At 43.0% G+C, this 24,687-nt stretch overlaps 2 protein-coding genes across 4 annotated transcripts; one reads left to right on the forward strand and one right to left on the reverse strand.

Annotated features, from left to right (window-relative positions):
* Nucleotides 1-99: 99 nt before the first annotated feature.
* Nucleotides 100-18,662, reverse strand: cpb2 (carboxypeptidase B2 (plasma)). 3 transcript variants are annotated; one of them, XM_049570207.1, is made up of 12 exons: nucleotides 18,570-18,662; nucleotides 11,030-11,122; nucleotides 4,085-4,160; nucleotides 3,873-3,997; nucleotides 3,689-3,797; nucleotides 3,487-3,588; nucleotides 1,928-2,032; nucleotides 1,715-1,825; nucleotides 1,531-1,621; nucleotides 1,224-1,426; nucleotides 623-707; nucleotides 100-539 (listed from the first exon to the last, which is right to left on the reverse strand). In XM_049570207.1, the coding sequence occupies exons 2-12, from the start codon at nucleotides 11,104-11,106 to the stop codon at nucleotides 325-327; spliced, it is 1,299 nt and encodes a 432-aa protein (XP_049426164.1). In that variant the 5' UTR covers nucleotides 11,107-11,122; nucleotides 18,570-18,662; the 3' UTR covers nucleotides 100-324. The 3 variants fall into 3 exon arrangements, with proteins under 3 accessions (XP_049426164.1, XP_049426163.1, XP_049426162.1); XM_049570205.1 differs by lacking the exons at nucleotides 100-539; nucleotides 623-707; nucleotides 1,224-1,426; ... (5 more) ...; nucleotides 3,873-3,997; nucleotides 4,085-4,160 and adding exons at nucleotides 5,802-6,047; nucleotides 6,131-6,215; nucleotides 6,730-6,932; ... (5 more) ...; nucleotides 8,825-8,949; nucleotides 9,037-9,112 and having other exon boundaries at nucleotides 18,570-18,610; XM_049570206.1 differs by lacking the exons at nucleotides 11,030-11,122; nucleotides 18,570-18,662 and adding an exon at nucleotides 4,477-4,611.
* On the forward strand, nucleotides 17,369-20,754 carry alg11 (ALG11 alpha-1,2-mannosyltransferase). The gene is made up of 5 exons (XM_049570204.1): nucleotides 17,369-17,456; nucleotides 18,591-18,812; nucleotides 19,032-19,403; nucleotides 19,505-20,058; nucleotides 20,140-20,754. Exons 1-5 carry the CDS (start codon nucleotides 17,410-17,412, stop codon nucleotides 20,421-20,423), a joined length of 1,479 nt encoding a protein of 492 aa, XP_049426161.1. The 5' UTR covers nucleotides 17,369-17,409; the 3' UTR covers nucleotides 20,424-20,754.
* The last annotated feature ends 3,933 nt before the right edge of the window (nucleotides 20,755-24,687 follow it).

The following is a 24,687-nucleotide window of genomic DNA, read 5'->3' on the forward strand; positions in this document are numbered from 1 at the left end:
GGTCCAGTGACCGCCATAGGACATAAAAATAAAAAGCAATAATAATAGTTCAGCTTATATTTGTACATGGGCATGGACAAAACATTTACACAACAAGGATGCTTTTCAAATTCTTATTTATTTTGACTGCAAAGCTGCTGTACAATATTGTACAAGAGTTCACAGTAATATTGATATCTCCAAGAATACTGATTTAATATCTGTGTAATATATGGATGTAGTTTTCATAATAATAAACAGAAAAAAAGACACTGACATTCAATCTTTAGCTTCACCTTTTATGGCTTCAAATATTGGACCCTCAGCCTTGGCAGGTGTAACTGCTCAGGCAGCCTGAGGAGAACTCGTTGGGGCTTGTGTTTTCTCTATAACCTTGAGAGCAATGGTCTTCGCAGCAATAAGAGCTTCATTGCAGGCCCCTGAGATGAAAGATGGCGGCAGGAGGAAGCCGTAACGCCCGCGGTCCTGGAGCTCAAACGTGAAAGAGTATTTGATGCCGAGGTTGTACGCCCAGTCGTCAGACCCACCGGGAGCCAAGTCTGGAGAACAGACAACCACAGTCATGTGTGACAGACTGAATCAAGTCAAGCTGATCTTTGTTGTAAAAACAAGCCTTACTTACATATTGTCTTTCCTCCGGGGCCATACTTGTATGTGTTCCTGTAATATCTTCTGATTTTCTGGGCAGCTTCTTGGGCCATCTCAAGCTTTTTATTTGGAAACACACATTTAGAAAGAACAGTTAAGCGTTTCTGTGTTTTATCTCAAGTGACAGAAATCAAGAAGTTGAGTCGGACAAAGGTGTTGAATGAAACCATATAGGGATCTTTGGCTTGTCCCCATAGGAGAGCTCTTTTTGGTTCCTAGAAAAACCTTGTATATGTGGATCTGCTTCACAGGGCTCCATCTGCATAAAGGGTTATACCTACAACAACGAATCCTCTCAAGGGGCTCTATCCAGAACCTTTCCACCTTCTCAGGGTGCAAACAAGAACCCACCCTAGAGGTCCTACAGAGGACTCTTTCATATTCCATAAGTTCTATCAAGAATCCAACCAGGAGGTTCTACCATGAACCCATTTATATTCCAAGGGTTTCATCCAACTCAACCAGAAGCTTCTCCAGAGAACTCTTTTACCCTCACATAAAACCTTTTTGCATTTCAGGATCCTAGAACTGCACCTTCCTGTGGAAACTTGTAAGCTACGACTGTAACCTCTCACCAGGTCTTTGTGGTTCTCTGCTTCCTCTAAGGTACAGGAGTATGGGAAGAGCAGCATCTGAGAGTAGGAGTGGATGCTGAGGTAGAGCTGGACTGTGTCCTTGTGACTGCGCAGGAAGTTGGCAACGGCCTTCGATTCTGGTTCCGACTCTGGGAACGTACCGCAGTAGATCTCCGTGCAGGGATCGCTAGAAGCTCCCTCTGCTGGAAGTCACACAATCACCTTACTTTATTGATGCTCCTGAGACTCTCACATGTGAATTAATAAAGAGAGGAAAGAGTGCAATGTGTTCATCAGAAATACTTACTGCACCAGTTTGCATCAAAGTTCCTGTTGAGGTCGACCCCCATGCACTTGCTGGTCTCGCTGAGGGAACGGTTCTTCCTCCACATCCTGTTCTGAGACAAACAAATCAAGGTAAAATCATCAATGCAGTTTGCTTCCTTTCCAACTGCTTGAGCACTTCACGGTATACAAACATGTATTCTTACTGTTGTCCACGTGACCTTGTAACCATCAGGATTCATAACAGGCAAGACGTAGACGTCCATGTTGTCCAGAATGTCAGTAATGTCTGAGTTTATCTTGTAAAATGACAAAGACTGTGCAAGAGAGGACATGGATTTTAGTGCTGGACGGCTGTAAAACTGCCCTGATGGAATACAAACAAAACTGTTTCCACTATATTGAATATATATACTCACATATTGAACGAACCATAAGCAGAAAGCAGGAGAGATCCACTCTCTGGCATGGATCCCACAGTCAATCCACATTGCTTTCTTATCCGGCCTGCTGTTTAGAGACAACTAAGAAAGACAAACTTCATTTAGAGTGTGAGTGTAAAAACAATCTCTCACAAGTCAGCTGCATGACAGGGCTCAATCTTAGCCCCTACTTTATTTTCTATTTTCATAAATGACCAGCTAAGATACATTTGTATGCAGATGACACAGTCATCTATATGGCCTCTTTAATCAAGACATAGAGCTCTTGTAGAATGCCTTTAAATCACTGCAGCTTTCATTGCTGATGTTAAAACTGATCCTTATTAAAAAAAGACATATGACTTTCACCTGAGTTTGCTCTAAGGCAGCTGATCGCACTATTTTAACAGTAGAAGATAGATGTATAGAAAGAGTCACTTCCTATTGAGATCTGGGTCATGAGTCATTGGTGTTTAAGTCCAAATTGTCTTTTTTGATTTTGTCAAATCGAGAATCATCAAATTTATGGCTTGAGCCTGACTTGAGTCCAAGTCATGTGACCTGAGTCCACACCTCTGCTCATATCTCCAGCCTTTCAAACCAACAACTACTGCGCTTGTTTCACAAATCAGAATCTTTTAAATGTCCCCAGGTTGCATTTAGAGCTTGGTAAAACTGCTTTCTCTTCTAACACGATGTTATTACCTTAGAAGCACTCTCTTCTGTGAGTATTTTCAAAGACCTTTTAAAAACTGTCTTGAAGGTGCTGCTTTATGTCATCCTTGACCTTGGTCAGATGTGTATGGATGTCACTGGTGTGGCCTGCATACCCCTCATCTTTTTAAATTTTCCCTTCTGTTGTCTTTATGTATTGTTTGTGTTTTAATATGTGAAATAGTTCTTTTTAAGTGAAACTAATTATGCTGACACAGGTTGCTAAAATGACCTGGCCCAGCATTGGCCATAACTCAGCATGCCAGAAGAAATAAGTTGGGCTGTGTTTGGTTGCCCGAGTCAGTTGAGTCTTGGTATGAAAGACACCCCAGAATGTGGCAAATAAGCTGGCCCAAGTTTGGCTGCCGACACTGCCACCACTGGCCTGTTATTTAAAAAATGACCTGGCCCAGGATCGGCCAAAATATGGCATGTCAGAAGAAATAAGTAGGGTCGCATCTGGTTGCCCAAACAAGCTGACACTTGTGATGAATGACGCCCCAGAATCGGGCTGAACAAGCTGGCCCAGTTCCAGCTGCCGACACTGCCAACACTGGCCCGTTAAAAAGAAATGACTTGGGTCTTCATTGGCTCAAACTCGACATGCCGGAAGAAATAAGTCAAGCCGTGTGCGGTTGATGCTCAGGATGAATGACACCCCAGAATCGGGCCAAATAATCTGGCCCAACTCTGGCTGCCGACACTGTCATTACTGCTTGCTTCTTGAGCAGGACTCTCTGAAATAAGAGATCTTGTATCTCAGTGGGACCTTCCTGGCTAAATAATAGATAAATAAGCTACTGGAAAACATCTTTATCGTGACTGGTGATGGATGAGTTTACCTTCAGAACATAAAGTGGTCGCTTTTCATATGAGGAGCCAATGAGAATAGTTTTCACCGTGTCAGGGTTCTCCTGCTGGGTCATGTTTATCCAGTGATAGATCTACAATGGAGATAGCGTGTTTTGGATGATGTTCATTTTGACACAAATCAACAAAATGTGAATATTATGGCAATGGAATCTGATAAGATGCGAAGCATACATCCTCCAGACTGTGATATCTCTCGTAGAACGTTGAGCTACTTCGTGGGTCGGCGGAGTCGTTCCTCGTCTGCATTTCAATCAGCTCCTTGGCATTGGCCAGTAACACCCTACAGTGAACATAAAAGTAAATAACAAAACCTCCAAACCAACTGCACGACTATGACCTCAGCCAAGCAACATACGTATGTGTCATGGCGTTTTTCTCTAGCAGATCCTTCACAGTCTTTGAGCTGTTTCCAGGAACAAACAGGTGAACCTCAGTTTCTTCTGTGATGTAGTGAGGTGACACAGGCTGCCACAGAGCTGTCTGAGAGAAAACATGCGACACTATGAGTCACAGAAGGAGAAAAAACAGTGCAGCACAATCACTGATAAAGAAAAATCTAGGTTCTACCTCGTACTGAGTGGAAACATTCTTCAATAGGTCCACTTGTTCTTGTGTTTTTGGGGTGATTGATAAAATTTCATCCCTGGAGAACAAGAAAACAAGACATCAGTAGAATACATACACCCCCGCGAATGATAGACCCCTCTGGACCAATCAGAAACAAACATGTCACCATGTTTTCACATGTACTATCGACAGTAACAGGATACAAAGGTTAGGTGTATATTTTTTCGGAGGTTTTATCTAAATATGTGCTAAATTCATTGACATACAGGGTTTACATCGGTGTTCAGGCAGCACAGCCTACATGGTATGTGTGATTTTCTTTGTGGAAAACTGTGAAAAAGTCAATGAAATACATTTATTCTATTATCTGTGAGGACACTAAATCAGCTTACTCTGTTTCTGTGCAGTCTCCAGTCTTCAGGAGTTTGTCCAAATTCATCAAAACAAACAGAATCAAAAGAGTCTTCATGGTGTCAGGATCCAGACTGGAAATGATAGAGGTCTGTTCAAACCATGAGGACAGGGACATACTATTGATTAAAGCTGTTTATTTAGAAGTTAAACATTACTTATTGGAAAGACAAACAAGGGCAGAGATCAGCCATCATGGCTGATGGGGAGTCAGTTAGCATATTTCTGTTGCTATATTTCCAGTAGTTAAAATATTAGTATCATTAAAGCCAAATTAATGTAGACTTTAGTGTTACTTTCCATGTGTGCAGGCTGGGAAAGTCAGTGTAATTATACCTCCTGACCGGCAGTTACGCATTATGGCCACGAGGGGGCAGCACGACTACTTAATATACAGCACAGTCTGATTCGACTGGATTTTAAAACATATTTTGGTAAGGAACTTTTACTCAAAGAATATGATTTATTGTTTAGATTTAATCCTACTATTTTCTCCAACCATAAACAACACAATATGTCATTTATTTGCTTATTGTTTTTGCCAAATTTTACATGTAGACAATACAACTCTTGAAGAAATCACCATCTTATACAACATCAACAACAAACAAGTCTAAATAGCCTATTGATTACAGCAATAACATCTAAAATCCTCAATTAAAAAGGTTTACAAAACTACAGTTTATGCAAATAATTCAATTTCATACCTTCTTTATTTATACAAGAGTCAGGAAAATTTCCAGATAGACAGCAATACAACTTATAACCTACATTGGTATTGATTAGTGTATTAAGAATAAATAATATTGACTGGCATGTTCTGATTATAAGAGCAATTACTCTGACAAATAATATTGTTGTGAAACATCACATCAATACACAGAAGTAGATTGAAATGTTTCCAATATTCTGGTGAAACTTCAAGATTTAATCACCATTTCAACATGGTTGATGGGGATTTGGTTTGGTGAGCTCACACAGACAAAACCAAGAAGAACTGCACTCGCATACGGTCCAGTGACCGCCATAGGACATAAAAATAAAAAGCAATAATAATAGTTCAGCTTATATTTGTACATGGGCATGGACAAAACATTTACACAACAAGGATGCTTTTCAAATTCTTATTTATTTTGACTGCAAAGCTGCTGTACAATATTGTACAAGAGTTCACAGTAATATTGATATCTCCAAGAATACTGATTTAATATCTGTGTAATATATGCATGATGATGTAGTTTTCATTGTAACTACTTTTTACACAGAAAAAAGACACTGACATTCAATCTTTAGCTTCACCCAAATATTGGACCCTCAGCCTTGGCAGGTGTAACTGCTCAGGCAGCCTGAGGAGAACTCGTTGGGGCTTGTGTTTTCTCTATAACCTTGAGAGCAATGGTCTTCACAGCAATAAGAGCTTCATTGCAGGCCCCTGAGATGAAAGATGGCGGCAGGAGGAAGCCGTAACGCCCGCGGTCCTGGAGCTCAAATGTGAAAGAGTATTTGATGCCGAGGATGTACGCCCAGTCGTCAGACCCACCGGGAGCCAAGTCTGGAGAACAGACAACCACAGTCATGTGTGACAGACTGAATCAAGTCAAGCTGATCTTTGTTGTAAAAACAAGCCTTACTTACATATTGTCTTTCCTCCGGGGCCATACTTGTAGGTGTTATTGTGATATCTTCCGATACTCTGGGCAGCTTCTTGGGCCATCTCAAGCTTTTTATTTGGAAACACACATTTAGAAAGAACAGTTAAGCGTTTCTGTGTTTTATCTCAAGTGACAGAAATCAAGAAGTTGAGTCGGACAAAGGTGTTGAATGAAACCATATAGGGATCTTTGGCTTGTCCCCATAGGAGAGCTCTTTTGGTTCCTAGAAAAACCTTGTATATGTGGATCTGCTTCACAGGGCTCCATCTGCATAAAGGGTTATACCTACAACAACGAATCCTCTCAAGGGCTCTATCCAGAACCTTTCCATCTTCTCAGGGTGCAAACAAGAACCCACCCTAGAGGTCCTACAGAGGACTCTTTCATATTCCATAAGTTCTATCAAGAATCCAACCAGGAGGTTCTACCATGAACCCATTTATATTCCAAGGGTTTCATCCAACTCAACCAGAAGCTTCTCCAGAGAACTCTTTTACCCTCACATAAAACCTTTTTGCATTTCAGGATCCTACAACTGCACCTTCCTGTGGAAACTTGTAAGCTACGACTGTAACCTCTCACCAGGTCTTTGTGGTTCTCTGCTTCCTCTAAGGTACAGGAGTATGGGAAGAGCAGCATCTGAGAGTAGGAGTGGATGCTGAGGTAGAGCTGGACTGTGTCCTTGTGACTGCGCAGGAAGTTGGCAACGGCCTTCGATTCTGGTTCCGACTCTGGGAACGTACCGCAGTAGGTCTCTGTGCAGGGATCATTAGAGGCTCCCTCTGCTGGAAGTCACACAATTACCTTACTTTATTGATGCTACTGAGACTCTCACATGTGAAGAATTAATAAAGAGAGGAAAGAGTGCAATGTGTTCATCAGAAATACTTACTGCACCAGTTTGCATCAAAGTTCCTGTTGAGGTCGACCCCGATGCACTGGCTGCTGTTGCTGAGGGAACGGTTCTTCCTCCACATCCTGTTCTGAGACAAACAAATCAAGGTAAAATCATCAATGCAGTTTGCTTCCTTTCCTACTGCTTGAGCACTTCACGGTATACAAACATGTATTCTTACTGTTGTCCATGTGACCTTGTAACCATCAGGATTCATAACAGGCAAGACGTAGACGTCCATGTTGTCCAGAATGTCAGTAATGTCTGAGTTTATCTTGTAAAATGACAAAGACTGTGCAAGAGAGGACATGGATTTTAGTGCTGCACGGGTGTAAAACTGCCCTGATGGAATACAAACAAAACTGTTTCCACTATATTGAATATATATACTCACATATTGAACGAACCATAAGCAGAAAGCAGGAGAGATCCACTCTCTGGCATGGATCCCACAGTCAATCCACATTGCTTTCTTATCCGGCCTGCTGTTTAGAGACAACTAAGAAAGACAAACTTCATTTAGAGTGTGAGTGTAAAAACAATCTCTCACAAGTCAGCTACATGACAGGGCTCAATCTTAGCCCCTACTTTATTTTCTATTTTCATAAATGACCAGCTAAGATATATTTGTATGCAGATGACACAGTCATCTATATGGCCTCTTTAATCAAGACATAGAGCTCTTGTAGAATGTCTTTAAATCACTGCAGCTTTCATTGCTGATGTTAAAACTGATCCTTATTAATAAAAACATATGACTTTCACCTGAGTTTGCTCTAAGGCAGCTGATCGCACTATTTTAACAGTAGAAGATAGATGTATAGAAAGAGTCACTTCCTATTGAGATCTGGGTCATGAGTCATTGGTGTTTAAGTCCAAATTATCTTTTTTGATTTTGTCAAGTCTAGAATCATCAAATATATGGCTGCCGACACTGGCCCGTTATTTAAAAAATGACCTGGCCCAGGATCGGCCAAAATATGGCATGTCAGAAGAAATATGTAGGGTTGCATCTGGTTGCCCAAACAAGCTGACACTTGTGATGAATGACCCCCTAGAATCGGGCTGAACAAGCTGGCCCAGTTCCAGCTGCCGACACTGCCATCAGTGGCCCGTTAAAAAGAAATGACTTGGGTCTTCATTGGCTCAAACTCGACATGCCGGAAGAAATAAGTCAAGTCGTGTGCGGTTGATGCTCAGGATGAATGACACCCCAGAATCGGGCCAAATAATCTGGCCCAACTCTGGCTGCCGACACTGTCATTACTGCTTGCTTCTTGAGCAGGACTCTCTGAAATAAGAGATCTTGTATCTCAATGGGACCTTCCAGGCTAAATAATAGATAAATAAACTACTGGAAAACATCTTTATCGTGACTGGTGATGGATGAGTTTACCTTCAGAACATAAAGTGGTCGCTTTTCATATGAGAAGCCAATGAAAATGGTTTTCACTGTGTCAGGGTTCTCCTGCTGGGTCGTGTTTATCCAGTGATAGATCTACAATGGAGATAGCGTGTTTTGGATGATGTTCATTTTGACACAAATCAACAAAATGTGAATATTATGGCAATGGAATCTGATAAGATGCGAAGCATACATCCTCCAGACTGTGATATCTCTCGTAGAACGTTGGGCTACTTCGTTGGTCGGTGGAGTCGTACCTCGTCTGCATTTCAATCAGCTCCTTGGCATTGGCCAGTAACACCCTACAGTGAACATAAAAGTAAATAACAAAACCTCCAAACCAACTGCACGACTATGACCTCAGCCAAGCAACATACGTATGTGTCATGGCGTTTTTCTCTAGCAGATCCTTCACAGTCTTTGAGCTGTTTCCAGGAACAAACAGGTGAACCTCAGTTTCTTCTGTGATGTAGTGAGGTGACACAGGCTGCCACAGAGCTGTCTGAGAGAAAACATGCGACACTATGAGTCACAGAAGGAGAAAAAACAGAGCAGCACAATCACTGATAAAGAAAAATCTAGGTTCTACCTCGTATTGAGTGGAAACATTCTTCAATAGGTCCACTTGTTCTTGTGTTTTTGGGGTGATTGATAAAACTTCATCCCTGGAGAATAAGAAAACAAGACATCAGTAGAATACATACACCCCCGCGAATGATAGGCCCCTTTGGACCAATCAGAAACAAACATGTCACCATGTTTTCACGTGTACTATCGACAGTAACAGGATACAAAGGTTTTATCTAAATACAGTACAGGCCAAAAGTTTGGACACACCTTCTCATTCAATGCATTTTCTTTATTTTCATGACTATTTACATTGTAGATTCTCACTGAAGGCATCAAAACTATGAATGAACACATGTGGAGTTATGTACTTAACAAAAAAAAGGTGAAATAACTGAAAACATGTTTTATATTCTAGTTTCTTCAAAATAGCCACCCTTTGCTCTGATTACTGCTTTGCACACTCTTGGCATTCTCTCCATGAGCTTCAAGAGGTAGTCACCTGAAATGGTTTCCACTTCACAGGTGCGCCTTATCAGGGCTAATTAGTGGAATTTCTTGCTTTATCAATGGGGTTGGGACCATCAGTTGTGTTGTGCAGAAGTCAGGTTAATACACAGCCGACAGCCCTATTGGACAACTGTTAAAATTCATATTATGGCAAGAACCAATCAGCTAACTAAAGAAAAACTAGTGGCCATCATTACTTTAAGAAATGAAGGTCAGTCCGTCCGGAAAATTGCAAAAACTTTAAAGGTGTCCCCAATAGGAGTCGCAAAACCATCAAGCGCTACAACTAAACTGGCACACATGAGGACCGACCCAGGAAAGGAAGACCAAGAGTCACCTCTGCTTCTGAGGATAAGTTCATCCGAGTCACCAGCCTCAGAAATCGCAAGTTAACAGCAGCTCAGATCAGAGACCAGATGAATGCCACACAGAGTTCTAGCAGCAGACCCATCTCTAGAACAACTGTTAAGAGGAGACTGCGCGAATCAGGCCTTCATGGTCAAATAGCTGCTAGGAAACCACTGCTAAGGAGAGGCAACAAGCAGAAGAGATTTGTTTGGGCCAAGAAACACAAGGAATGGACATTAGACCAGTGGAAATCTGTGCTTTGGTCTGATGAGTCCAAATTTGAGATCTTTGGTTCCAACTGTCTTTGTGAGACGAGAAAAGGTGAAAGGATGTATTCCACATGCCTGGTTCCCACTGTGAAGCATGTAGGAGGAGGTGTGATGGTGTGGGGGTGTTTTGCTGGTGACACTGTTGGGGATTTATTCAAAATTGAAGGCACACTGAACCAGCATGGCTACCACAGCATCCTACAGCGACATGCCATCCCATCCGGTTTGCGTTTAGTTGGACGATCATTTATTTTTCAACAGGACAATGACCCCAAACACACCTCCAGGCTGTGTAAGGGCTATTTGACCAAGAAGGAGAGTGATGGAGTGCTGCGGCAGATGACCTGGCCTCCACAGTCACCGGACCTGAACCCAGTCGAGATGGTTTGGGGTGAGCTGGACCGCAGAGTGAAGGCAAAGGGGCCAACAAGTGCTAAACACCTCTGGGAACTCCTTCAAGACTGTTGGAAAACCATTTCAGGTGACTACCTCTTGAAGCTCATGGAGAGAATGCCAAGAGTGTGCAAAGCAGTAATCAGAGCAAAGGGTGGCTATTTTGAAGAAACTAGAATATAAAACATGTTTTCAGTTATTTCACCTTTTTTGTTAAGTACATAACTCCACATGTGTTCATTCATAGTTTTGATGCCTTCAGTGAGAATCTACAATGTAAATAGTCATGAAAATAAAGAAAACGCATTGAATGAGAAGGTGTGTCCAAACTTTTGGCCTGTACTGTATGTGCTAAATTCATTGACATACAGGGTTTACATCGGTGTTCAAGCAGCACAGCCTACATGGTATGTGTGATTTTCTTTGTGGAAAACTGTGAAAAAGTCAATGAAATACATTTATTCTATTATCTGTGAGGAAACTAAATCAACTTACTCTGTTTCTGTGCAGTCTCCAGTCTTCAGGAGTTTGTCCAAATTCATCAAAACAAACAGAATCAAAAGAGTCTTCATGGTGTCAGGATCCAGGCTGGAAATGATAGAGGTCTGTTCAAACCATGAGGATAAGGACACACTATTGATTAAAGCTGTTTATTTACAAGTTAAACATTACTTATTGGAAAGACAAACGAGGGCAGAGATCAGCCATCAGGGCCGATGGGGAGTCGGTTAGCATACTTCTGTTGCTATATTTCCAGTAGTTAAAATATTAGTGTCATTAAAGCTAAATTAATGTAGACTTTAGTGTTACTTTCCATGTGTGCAGAGATGGGTATGGCTGCAGACTGGAGCCTCTCGTCTCATGGCTCCAGCTCAACAGCAAGTCTACAGGGTCAAAAATGCAAATTCGCGATTTCTTGACAGTCTTGCCACCAATAAATCAAACCGAGAGGAGAAGAAGAAGAAGAAGAAGAAGAAGAAGAAGATGGCAGCGGCGTTACAGGTAAATTCCCAAACAGACCAGCTTTTTCACTATCCATTTTAAAAAATAAAACGGTTAAACTCTTAACTTTACAATTTTAACCATCCGGATAGTTTGTAACGTTGCATTTGAAACGTAAGATGATACTACGTGTCCCTTGGGTTAACACATAGATCTTTATTTGAAGAAACGTTAGCACGAGACGAGAGGCTCCAGGCTGCAGTCATGTTTAGCACAGGAGAGGTCATGAGACGAGAGGCTCCAGGCTGCAGTCATGTTTAACACAGGAGAGGTCATGAGACGAGAGGCTCCAGGCTGCAGTCATATGTATAACACAGGAGAGGTCGTGAGACGAGAGGCTCCAGGCTGCAGTCATGTTTAACACAGGAGAGGTCGTGAGACGAGAGGCTCCAGGCTGCAGTCATATGTTTAACACAGGAGAGGTCGTGAGACGAGAGGCTCCAGGCTGCAGTCATATGTTTAACACAGGAGAGGTCGTGAGACGAGAGGCTCCAGGCTGCAGTCATATGTTTAACACAGGAGAGGTCGTGAGACGAGAGGTTCCAGGCTGCAGTCATATGTATAACACAGGAGAGGTCATGAGACGAGAGGTTCCAGGCTGCAGTCATATGTATAACACAGGAGAGGTCGTGAGACGAGAGGCTCCAGGCTGCAGTCATGTTTAACACAGGAGAGGTCGTGAGACGAGAGGCTCCAGGCTGCAGTCATGTTTAACACAGGAGAGGTCATGAGACGAGAGGCTCCAGGCTGCAGTCATATGTTTAACACAGGAGAGGTCATGAGACGAGAGGTCCCAGGCTGCAGTCATATGTTTAACACAGGAGAGGTCGTGAGACGAGAGGCTCCAGGCTGCAGTCATATGTTTAACACAGGAGAGGTCATGAGACGAGAGGCTCCAGGCTGCAGTCATGTTTAACACAGGAGAGGTCATGAGACGAGAGGCTCCAGGCTGCAGTCATGTTTAACACAGGAGAGGTCATGAGACGAGAGGCTCCAGGCTGCAGTCATATGTTTAACACAGGAGAGGTCATGAGACGAGAGGCCCCAGGCTGCAGTCTTGTATAACACAGGAGAGGTCATGAGACGAGAGGCTCCAGGCTGCAGTCATGTTTAACACAGGAGAGGTCATGAGACGAGAGGCTCCAGGCTGCAGTCATATGTTTAACACAGGAGAGGTCATGAGACGAGAGGCTCCAGGCTGCAGTCATATGTTTAACACAGGAGAGGTCGTGAGACGAGAGGCTCCAGGCTGCAGTCATATGTTTAACACAGGAGAGGTCATGAGACGAGAGGCTCCAGGCTGCAGTCATATGTATAACACAGGAGAGGTCATGAGACGAGAGGCCCCAGGCTGCAGTCATGTTTAACACAGGAGAGGTCATGAGACGAGAGGCTCCAGGCTGCAGTCATATGTATAACACAGGAGAGGTCATGAGACGAGAGGCCCCAGGCTGCAGTCTTGTATAACACAGGAGAGGTCATGAGACGAGAGGCTCCAGGCTGCAGTCATGTTTAACACAGGAGAGGTCATGAGACGAGAGGCTCCAGGCTGCAGTCATGTTTAACACAGGAGAGGTCATGAGACGAGAGGTTCCAGGCTGCAGTCATATGTTTAACACAGGAGAGGTCGTGAGACGAGAGGCTCCAGGCTGCAGTCATATGTTTAACACAGGAGAGGTCGTGAGACGAGAGGCTCCAGGCTGCAGTCATATGTTTAACACAGGAGAGGTCGTGAGACGAGAGGTTCCAGGCTGCAGTCATGTTTAACACAGGAGAGGTCGTGAGATGAGAGGTTCCAGGCTGCAGTCATATGTTTAACACAGGAGAGGTCGTGAGACGAGAGGTTCCAGGCTGCAGTCATATGTTTAACACAGGAGAGGTCGTGAGACAAGAGGTTCCAGGCTGCAGTCATGTTTAACACAGGAGAGGTCATGAGACGAGAGGCTCCAGGCTGCAGTCATATGTTTAACACAGGAGAGGTCATGAGACGAGAGGCTCCAGGCTGCAGTCATGTTTAACACAGGAGAGGTCATGAGACGAGAGGCTCCAGGCTGCAGTCATGTTTAACACAGGAGAGGTCATGAGACGAGAGGCTCCAGGCTGCAGTCATGTTTAACACAGGAGAGGTCATGAGACGAGAGGTTCCAGGCTGCAGTCATGTTTAACACAGGAGAGGTCATGAGACGAGAGGTCCCAGGCTACAGTCATGTTTAACACAGGAGAGGTCATGAGACGAGAGGCTCCAGGCTGCAGTCATGTTTAACACAGGAGAGGTCATGAGGCCTGGGATCTTTTGGCTGTTTGATTACTCTTGGTGGTGTGTTGTCTTCGTTTCCTTTGGAGGGGCGACCCCTTTTTTGTTTTTCAGGGTAGATGAGTCCTTTGGCAACATCCAACCTAAAGTCCTTCAGGCAATGATGTGAGTATTGTACTCAGATACAATCTTCAGGCATGTCACACTTATCTCCTTCTTTTCCTGTTTGGAGTAGCGTCTCACTTGGCCAACAGGGTTGACAGAAGCACAGGAGCTCACCAAGGTGACAGTTTTGTTGTCTGCCCATTTGACCACAGCAACCTTTGCATCGTTGTCTAGACGAAAGTAAAAGCTGCCTCCTCCTCTTCGTAGGAGGTCTCGATCTTCTTCCAATGTACAACCCATCAAGCGGTTCTTTCGAATGGTACCCAAACTTCTGAGGCCCAATTCATCTTCCTCATCTTCACTGGTTCCCTCATCTTCATCTGAATCAGATGAACCGTCAGGTGGTAACACAACAGATGCCACCTCTCTCTGTCTTGTACCATAGAAAGTACTGGTAGAAATTCCCTGACAACATATGTACACTGGTGAATTAATCAGCAATACACATTTAAGAGTACAATGAAGTGTAATCAACATTTAGCACCTTTATATTATTGATTATCTGTAGAGTATAGGCTTCAAAACATAAGTATATCTGAGAGTGATTATGCTTGTTTATATACCCCTATCTGGACAACGTATCTCCTAGGATACAGACATTCAATGCCTGTTTATCAAAGTTGTGTAAATGTAATTCATTATTTTTCGACCACAATACATAAAATTATCCTTAAAGAACAATATTTTCAAAAACAAATCCCCTCAAAACATAATTAACAAGAAAAATAACAACACTTACCTCATGGCCAATCTCTCTGTCCACGTAGGCAGCCATTTTGGAGTGTGACATAAATGTATCAATTTAGTTTTGAATGCTGCCATAAAGTCACATGACCTGGGTACTTGATCCATCCCCCCTTAAGACTTTCTCATGATATTTAGTGCAGATACTTAATGCCCCTCCCCCCTACAGCCTGCCAAATGTCTGTATCTCACAGGATACAGAAACCATTTAAGGGTTAACACAGGAGAGGTCGTGAGACGAGAGGTTGCAGGCTGCAGTCATATGTATAACACAGGAGAGGTCATGAGACGAGAGGTTCCAGGCTGCAGTCATAGGTTTAACACAGGAGAGGTCATGAGACGAGAGGTTGCTGCAGTCATGTTTAACACAGGAGAGGTCATGAGACGAGAGGTTCATGACAGGAGAGGTCATGAGACGAGAGGCTCGTGACAGGAGAGGTCATGAGACGAGAGGCTCCAGGCTGCAGTCATGTTTAACACAGGAGAGGTCGTGAGACGAGAGGTTCCAGGCTGCAGTCATGTGTTTAACACAGAGAGGTCGTGAGACGAGAGGTCCCGAGACGAGAGGTCCCAGGCTGCAGTCATATGTTTAACACAGGAGAGGTCGTGAGACGAGAGGTCCCAGGCTGCAGTCATATGTTTAACACAGGAGAGGTCATGAGACGAGAGGTTCCAGGCTGCAGTCATATGTTTAACACAGGAGAGGTCATGAGACGAGAGGTTCCAGGCTGCAGTCATATGTTTAACACAGGAGAGGTCATGAGACGAGAGGCTCCAGGCTGCAGTCATGTTTAACACAGGAGAGGTCATGAGACGAGAGGCTCCAGGCTGCAGTCATATGTTTAACACAGGAGAGGTCGTGAGACGAGAGGCTCCAGGCTGCAGTCATGTTTAACATAGGAGAGGTCATGAGACGAGAGGCTCCAGGCTGCAGTCATATGTTTAACACAGGAGAGGTCATGAGACGAGAGGCTCCAGGCTGCAATCATATGTTTAACGCAGGAGAGGTCATGAGACGAGAGGTTCCAGGCTGCAGTCATATGTTTAACACAGGAGAGGTCATGAGACGAGAGGCTCCAGGCTGCAGTCATGTTTAACACAGGAGAGGTCGTGAGACGAAAGGCTCCAGGCTGCAGTCATGTTTAACACAGGAGAGGTCATGAGACGAGAGGCTCCAGGCTGCAGTCATATGTTTAACACAGGAGAGGTCGTGAGACGAGAGGTCCCAGGCTGCAGTCATATGTTTAACACAGGAGAGGTCGTGAGGCGAGAGGCTCCAGGCTGCAGTCATGTCTATAACACAGGAGAGGTCATGAGGCGAGAGGCTCCAGGCTGCAGTCATATGTTTAACACAGGAGAGGTCATGAGACGAGAGGTCGCAGGCTGCAGTCATGTTTAACACAGGAGAGGTCATGAGGCGAGAGGCTCCAGGCTGCAGTCATATGTTTAACACAGGAGAGGTCATGAGACGAGAGGTCCCAGGCTGCAGTCAGGCTGCAGTCATGTCTATAACACAGGAGAGGTCATGAGACGAGAGGCTCCAGGCTGCAGTCATATGTTTAACACAGGAGAGGTCATGAGACGAGAGGTCGCAGGCTGCAGTCATGTTTAACACAGGAGAGGTCATGAGACGAGAGGCTCCAGGCTGCAGTCATATGTTTAACACAGGAGAGGTCTTGAGACGAGAGGTCCCAGGCTGCAGTCAGGCTGCAGTCATGTCTATAACACAGGAGAGGTCATGAGACGAGAGGCTCCAGGCTGCAGTCATATGTTTAACACAGGAGAGGTCATGAGACGAGAGGTCGCAGGCTGCAGTCATGTTTAACACAGGAGAGGTCATGAGACGAGAGGCTCCAGGCTGCAGTCATATGTTTAACACAGGAGAGGTCTTGAGACGAGAGGCTCCAGGCTGCAGTCATATGTTTAACACAGGAGAGGTCGTGAGACGAGAGGTTCCAGGCTGCAGTCATGTTTAACACAGGAGAGGTCATGAGACGAGAGGTTCCAGGCTGCAGTCATGTTTAACACAGGAGAGGTCATGAGACGAGAGGTTCCAGGCTGCAGTCATATGTTTAACACAGGAGAGGTCATGAGACGAGAGGCTCCAGGCTGCAGTCATGTTTAACACAGGAGAGGTCATGAGACGAGAGGCTCCAGGCTGCAGTCATATGTTTAACACAGGAGAGGTCATGAGACGAGAGGCTCCAGGCTGCAGTCATGTTTAACACAGGAGAGGTCATGAGACGAGGGGCTTCAGGCTGCAGTCATGTTTAACACAGGAGAGGTCATGAGACGAGAGGTTCCAGGCTGCAGTCATGTTTAACACAGGAGAGGTCATGAGACGAGAGGCTCCAGGCTGCAGTCATATGTTTAAAACAACTTTTCTACCAGGAAAATCTACCAGGATTTCTAGGATACATTACAAAATACAATATAACGTTTAAAACAACTATAGTGTCAGGCGCGAGCTTTTATTCTTAAATTTAGAAGCTCGGGGGGCGTGGCTTCTTTATCACCAGACGAGAGGTGATGATACGAGAGCCATGAGACGGGAGGCTCCAGGCTGCAGACATACAGTCTTGTGTGTGCAGGCTGGGAAAGTCAATGTAGTTATACCTCCTGACCGGCAGGTGGCGCCAGATACATGTAAATAGCAGTTAAAGAAACGCAGAAGAAGAAAGTGCTATGTTGTTATATTTCTCTAGGCAAGATGTCGGGACACGACCAGTTGGTCCTCTGCCTATGTGAATTAACAAGGTAATATATTTAAGGTTTGAAACCGAGTATTTAAAATAATTATAAATGTACATTTTAAAACCGGAAGTTCGCTAGCTTCGTTCATTTCACTGTATGTCGCTGCTGCTCTGGTTATAGGTAGCCGTTATAGCAGTGCTAATTAACTTCACTGGGAAAATGCTAACGGTTATTTCACATTGTTTAGGTAACGTCAAGCGCATTCGTCGGTTGTAGTCTTTAGATAAATATTACTCTAATGTGTTCTCCTACTTCTTTAACGTTACCATGACGAACAAGCTACTAAATTAGTCTGTAGTCAAGCTAACTTACATTGTAGTCCAACCATATGTTGCTGTGGGTAACACTCCTTTAAACCAGAGCTTATTCTGACCTTGTGCACAGTGATGGTAAGTAACTGAGTACATTTACTTCAGTACTGTACTCAAGTACAATTTTGAAGCACTTTGTTCGGTACACCCTGCTAGTGCCAGGTTGGACCCCCTTTTTAATTCTTGGTGGCATAGATTCAACAGGGTGCTGGATAGTGATGTCCAAATGAAGCTTCATGAAGCACCAGTTGTATTTGCTGAACCCACTAGATGGCGCTCTTGGTGTAATGAAAAAGGCTCAAGGGATGGCAATGCAGTTTGGTTTCAACCCTTTGTTGAACAAAGAGTGCCAGAGTGGACCCAAAAAATAAAGAAAATGGTTCATGAAGCTTCATTTGGACATTGCTAGTTTAAACCAAACTGCATTGCCATCCCTTGAGCCTTTTATTACACCAAGAGCACCGTCTAGTGGGTTCAGCAAATACAACTGGTGGTTCGTGAAGCTTCATTTGGCCATCACCAGTGCTGGAAACATTCCTTGGTTGAGTTACTGTTGCCTTTCTATCATCTTGAACCAGTCTGGCCATTCTCCTCTGACCTCTGGCATCAACAAGGCATTTTCACCCAGAGAACTGCTGCTCACTGGATATTTCCTCTTTGTTGGACCATCCTTTGTAAACAATGGAGATGGTTGTGTACTAGTACTAGCCAATCAGAGGGAGGGTAGGGCGGGTCATGCCATTACTATCCGAGGACACACACATTTGCGACCCACTGCAGTGCTGTATCAATAAAATATGCTTACCTATACCTTACTGTGTTTCAGGTTGCTGTGGAAGTTGCTGCTGCCCCTGCTGTTCCTGTGCGTACTTCTGATCGCTGTCCTGGTCCTGCTGGTGCTGGCTGTGCGCTTCTGGCTTCAGAGCAGCAGGAATGCTCGGCGGGCGAGGGACGGCCGTCCCGCGGTGGCCTTCTTCCACCCCTACTGCAACGCTGGTGGTGGGGGAGAGAGAGTGCTCTGGTGTGCTATCAGGGCACTGCAGAACAGGTGAAGCTGATTTCATTCATTCCATCAGGTTTTTGTGTGTACAGTGTAGTGTGTCCACTTTCCCCAGCTTGTGTGCTTACTTGTTACTCAGTTACTACATTTTCTGATATTTAGTCACAGTCTATACAAAACTGTCTTTTAGTGCAGCATTCCTGGGAAGTTTTACAAGACATAGGTATTAACTAATGGCATCAAAATACCTTGTGCTTGCCTGCACAGGTACATGGACATCAACTTTGTGGTGTACACGGGGGACCTGGGTGTTACAGGTCAACAGATCCTGGAGGGGGCACGACGCCGCTTTAACATCGTGCTCCCCCGCCCGGTTCAGTTTGTGTACCTGAGGCACCGGCTGCTCGTGGAGCCCGGTTTGTTTCCTCATTTCACCCTGCTGGGGCAGAGCGTGGGCTCCGTCTTCCTGGGATGGGAGGCGCTGACGGAGTTCGTCCCGGACCTTTACATCGACTCCATGGGCTACGCCTTCACACTGCCTCTGTTCCGCTACTTGGGGGGCTGCAGCGTGGGGAGCTACGTTCACTACCCAACCATCAGCACTGACATGCTGTCTGTAGTGAGAGAGAGGAACCCCAGGTAAGAACTTATCTTAAGCTTTTTTCAATATCCGACACGCACACAGAATAGATTAGCCATCTGATTTCTAACTAAAACCTGCTGAAATAATACTGTCCTAGGTTCAACAACCCAGACTACGTCTCCAACAGTCTGTTCCTGAGTGCCTTCAAGGTGGTCTACTACTGCCTGTTTGCCCTGCTCTACGGCATGGCCGGCTCCTGCAGCGACCTCATCATGGTCAACTCCTCCTGGACCCTCGATCACATCCTGTCGCTGTGGCGCGCCCCCAACCGCACCTGTGTGGTCTACCCGCCCTGCGACGTCAGCGCGTTCTTGGACATCCCTCTGGAGGAGGATGGGGACAGGAAGTGCCACTCGATCGTTTCCATTGGGCAGTTCAGGCCGGAGAAGGACCACCGGCTGCAGATCAGAGCCTTCAAGAAGGTGGTGGACAGGAGGAGGGCAGGGGAGGCGCTGAAGCTGGTTCTGATCGGTGGATGCAGGAACCAGGAGGACGAGGATAGGGTGCTCATGTTGAGGGGGCTGTGCCAGGAGCTGGGTGTGGCCGACAGGGTGGAGTTTAAATTGAACGTACCCTTCGACGAGCTGAAGAGAGACATGGGAGACGCCACCATCGGGCTGCATACCATGTGGAATGAACACTTTGGAATAGGTAATTAATGCGAGCTCATGTTCAGATTGTGTAGTTTAATGTCTGTGATATGAAAAGTGCTTCTTCTCCTCCTCCCTGTAGGTGTGGTGGAGTGTATGGCAGCAGGCAAGGTCATTCTGGCACACAAGTCCGGCGGTCCCAAGCTGGACATTGTGGTACCTTTCGAGGGAAGCCAGACGGGCTTCCTGGCTGATGATGAGGACAGTTACACGGAGGCCATCGAGAAGATCCTGGCGCTGCCGCCCGCCAGCCGGATGGACATCAGACGCAATGCACGTCAGTCCGTGGCTCGCTTTTCAGATCAGGAGTTTGAGGCCAGCTTCCTCGCTGCTGTGGAGCCTCTGATGGGAACACTTGAACGATGAGGAGGACTCTTTGAGTGTGCGTGCATGTACAGTTAAAGGGATAGTAGCTATTGACACTGAGCACCTTTACTTTGATTTTCACGGTTAAATCAGGTACAGATAGAATCTAAGTTTGTCTAGGCAGCCAAGAAAATATCTGATTTTTGCCTTGCCTCATATTCCAGCGACAGGAAAGTGTTTGTTTCTGTTAGAGTTGTGTTTGTAAATACTTGGTTATCCTCTGAAATGCTGTTACCGCATTTTTACAGGACACATTCCTTTGATAGTAGTATAAAAACGTATATTATATTTAATACGGTAAAAACTGCTGAAGAGGAACAAATGACAGACAGCTGAGTAATCTTGAAAAATGTATCAGGACTGAACTGAAACATATTTATTGTTTACAAGAACTAGAATTCTCTCCATGCCCAAAATGTGAAGTATTTTTGATATTGATGATGAATGTAATAAAGACATGATGGGAGGAAGAGGATGTTGCACTGATGTAGTTTCTCGACTTAGTACATGAAGAATAGCAGCAAATATTCACACTGGAGCTGAAATAATTAAGCTGAATTTATCCCACCACACTGATAGATTACTAAAGTCTGACCACATTGTATTTATCGATTTAAACTAATTAAACGCTTAATGTTCAGGCCTTAAGTGAATTAAGAGGCTGCTAAATCAGCGGCGGAGCTTCAATCTCAAAGATGGCCCCTGTCCAATGGAGAGAGTGAGAGGAATTACAGATATCTGAAATGTCATTCTGACTAGTCAAAACTGAATTACAGATATCTGTAATTCAGTTTTGACAAGTAAGATTCAAACTATTTTTTCCATTCATGTGTATGGGGTTTGTCATTACAGATATCTATAATTACATTATGACTATCTATAATTCCAGTTTGAGATATCTACAACGTCATTTTGACTAGTCATAATTCAGTTGCGGATATCTATAACGTCATTTTGACTAGTCATAATTCAGTTGTGGATATCTATAACGTCATTTTGACTAGTCATAATTCAGTTGTGGATATCTACAACGTCATTTTGACTAGTCATAATTCAGTTACGGATATCTACAACGTCATTTTGACTAGTCATAATTCAGTTACGGATATCTATAACGTCATTTTGACTAGTCATAATTCAGTTACGGATATCTACAACGTCATTTTGACTAGTCATAATTCAGTTACGGATATCTATAACGTCATTTTGACTAGTCATAATTCAGTTACGGATATCTACAACGTCATTTTGACTAGTCATAATTCAGTTACAGATATCTACAACATTTTGACTAGTCATAATTCAGTTACAGATATCTACAACGTCATTTTGACTAGTCATAATTCAGATGCAGATATCTACAACGTCATTTTGACTAGTCATAATTCAGATGCAGATATCTACAACGTCATTTTGACTAGTCATAATTCAGTTGCGGATATCTATAACGTCATTTTGACTAGTCATAATTCAGATGCAGATATCTACAACGTCATTTTGACTAGTCATAATTCAGTTACGGATATCTACAACATCATTTTGACTAGTCATAATTCAGTTGCGGATATCTATAACGTCATTTTGACTAGTCATAATTCAGATGCAGATATCTACAACGTCATTTTGACTAGTCATAATTCAGTTACGGATATCTACAACGTCATTTTGACTAGTCATAATTCAGATGCAGATATCTACAACGTCATTTTGACTAGTCATAATTCAGTTGCGGATATCTACAACGTCATTTTAACTAGTCATAATTCAGTTGCGGATATCTATAACGTCATTTTGACTAGTCATAATTCAGTTGCAGATATCTACAACGTCATTTTCACTAGTCATAATTCAGTTGTAGATATCTACAACGTCATTTTCACTAGTCATAATTCAGTTGTGGATATCTATAACGTCATTTTGACTAGTCATAATTTAGTTGTGGATATCTATAACGTCATTTTCACGAGTCATAATTCAGATGCAGATATCCACGTCATTTTGACTAGTCATAATTCGAATTCAAGATATCTACGTCATTTTGACTAGTCATAATTCAGTTACAGATATCTACAACGTCATTTTGACTATCTGAAACTCAATTCAAGATATCTAGAAAGGACCATGTAGATATCTTCAACTGATGATTATTAAAGATATCTTGAACTTGAATTATGACTAGTCAAAATTAAATTGTAGATATCTCAAACTGGAATTACAGATATCCACAATTCAGTTGCAGATATCCGCAACTACATTGGAGATATCTGTAATGACAAACCCCATACACATGAATGGCAAAAATAGTTTGAATCTTACTAGTCAAAACTGAATTACAGATATCTTGAATAAGAGTTTTGACTAGGCAAAATTATGTTGCAGATATCAGCAATGAATATCCAGTCTAGCGATTAAATGTTAAAATGGCTTGCCATAGATAAGTGCCAGTTAGCTGCAGTTTGTAACGCTGCTGGCAACGACCGTGACATAAAGAGCCAGAAAAGATGACATTTTCTGACAGAGAAAGAAAGAATTATTTATACACATATTTTTGACAGCTGTCAACACTGAAATGAAAAGGACCTGCCTGCAAAAAATAGCCTCTCATTAAACGCTGAGCTGTAACGTTACTCTCTTTATCTGGGGGAATAATACACATTAATCAATAATAATTTTTATGGTGTAACGTTAACTGAGTTAAATAAGCTAAGTTTCATGTGCTGGTTTTTGAGCTATCAGCACACCAAGACGCCTAATTTAACGGTTAAACACAGCATTATTGCAGTTATGCTAACCACACACTGTAACGGTAACTTAAGCTAACGCTACAATAACGTTACAAGGTTAACGTTACTCCTCTTATATGTAATATTTGCCAAATGTGGACATGTTTGTTATTAGCTAACATCACTTAGATTATTTTAATACTTTAAAACTCTAAAGTTTACCTCGAATTATGGAAGCTAACTTTGTTAATTAATTAGCACGTCAGTGCCGGGTGCAGCGTTCTGTCAGGTTGCCATGTAGGTGGGCGTGTCCTCGTGCTGCCTCAGTCAAATCTCGTCCAAATATGGTCACTTCCGGCTCCAGAATTCCAAGATGGCGACCGCCAAAATGATGATTCGTTTTCTTAATTTTTTCTTTTTCTTCTCATTATTTATTTATTTATTTACTTACTTAATTTCAAGGAACAAACTGCACTTTTTTTTTGACACACTCATTTTGACTGTGACATTAACTGCAGTGCAAAAAAACAAGCCAAGGGGTTTTTAGGTTGAATAAAAAATAAAAAGGAAAGAAAGTAAAGGCACATTGAAGGCACGTCTGTAACAGTACAGACTATTTAAGAATTACAGATGGAAAACAAGTGTCGTTTTTTTGTCCAGTCTAAAATCCAAAGATTATTCCAAAAGAACAGTTCTTCACAACAGCTCACATTTCATTTACATATTTTACATTTAATACATGCCAGTACAGTTTTTATGGCCTTTTTACTGGTACACAATTTAATAGTATTTGTGTATTTTTAAAATCAATGATCAGTTGACTCACCCAAAATATGTTTGTGTCTAACCAGCTCTTTAGAAAAAGCACTCTTATTCTGATATAAAATATTACCATTATTCAAGATATAACACTGTTGTGGTGAGAGATTATGCTTATAAATTATATTCCACGTCAATAAAGCCAGTTGGTGGAGCAATAGAGCAAAAAATGTGAAGTGATGAGGAAAAAAATTATGTTTTTATGTAACAAATTATGCATTAAAAATGTTAAAAAACCTCCTAGTACTTTTGTAGATATGTCAACAATAAATTTTAACCCCATTTAACCCTGTGGAGCTCCAGATTACAACATGTATCCCCTCCTGCAGTGTTTAAACTAGACCAGGGGTCATCAGGTACATTTGTCCAAGGGCCAAAGATGTTCTAAGCAGACATTGTGGGGGCCTGACGTACAAATAAAAATATATTTAAAGAAATCATTGTTTAGTAACTGAATAAAAAATGTTTTTAAGTAGTTATATTAGAATTATTTTGATGGTAAATTAAAAGTAAATAAAAGGAAATGTCAGCATTATGTATGATGATAGTAGCACAACTGTCAGGACTGAGACAAGGACACAGCCTGTGTGTGTTTGAAGGAGAGAAACAGAAGGTGGAAGGTGGACTATTGCACACAATGTTTCTATAAGCTTTTAAAAACGCATGTTTTTCTCCTAAAATTTGATAAATTCATTATTAATCTGCGGGCTGAGGGGAAGCTT

The sequence above is a fragment of the Epinephelus fuscoguttatus genome, linkage group LG24, assembly GCF_011397635.1.
Source record: "Epinephelus fuscoguttatus linkage group LG24, E.fuscoguttatus.final_Chr_v1".
Classification (NCBI taxonomy): Eukaryota; Metazoa; Chordata; class Actinopteri; order Perciformes; family Serranidae; genus Epinephelus; species Epinephelus fuscoguttatus.

Coding starts and splice junctions, on each gene's coding strand:
- cpb2 (XM_049570207.1), bottom strand. CDS start 11,106: ATGAAGACTCTTTTGATTCTGTTTGTTTTGATGAATTTGGACAAACTC. Junction 3,998..4,084: donor ATGTTTCCACTCAGTACGAG/GTAGAACCTAGA, acceptor GTTTTCTCTCAG/ACAGCTCTGTGGCAGCCTGT. Junction 1,427..1,530: donor CTTTGATGCAAACTGGTGCA/GTAAGTATTTCT, acceptor TGTGACTTCCAG/CAGAGGGAGCTTCTAGCGAT.
- alg11 (XM_049570204.1), top strand. CDS start 17,410: ATGTCGGGACACGACCAGTTGGTCCTCTGCCTATGTGAATTAACAAG. Junction 18,813..19,031: donor ATCAGGGCACTGCAGAACAG/GTGAAGCTGATT, acceptor TTGCCTGCACAG/GTACATGGACATCAACTTTG. Junction 19,404..19,504: donor GTGAGAGAGAGGAACCCCAG/GTAAGAACTTAT, acceptor ATACTGTCCTAG/GTTCAACAACCCAGACTACG.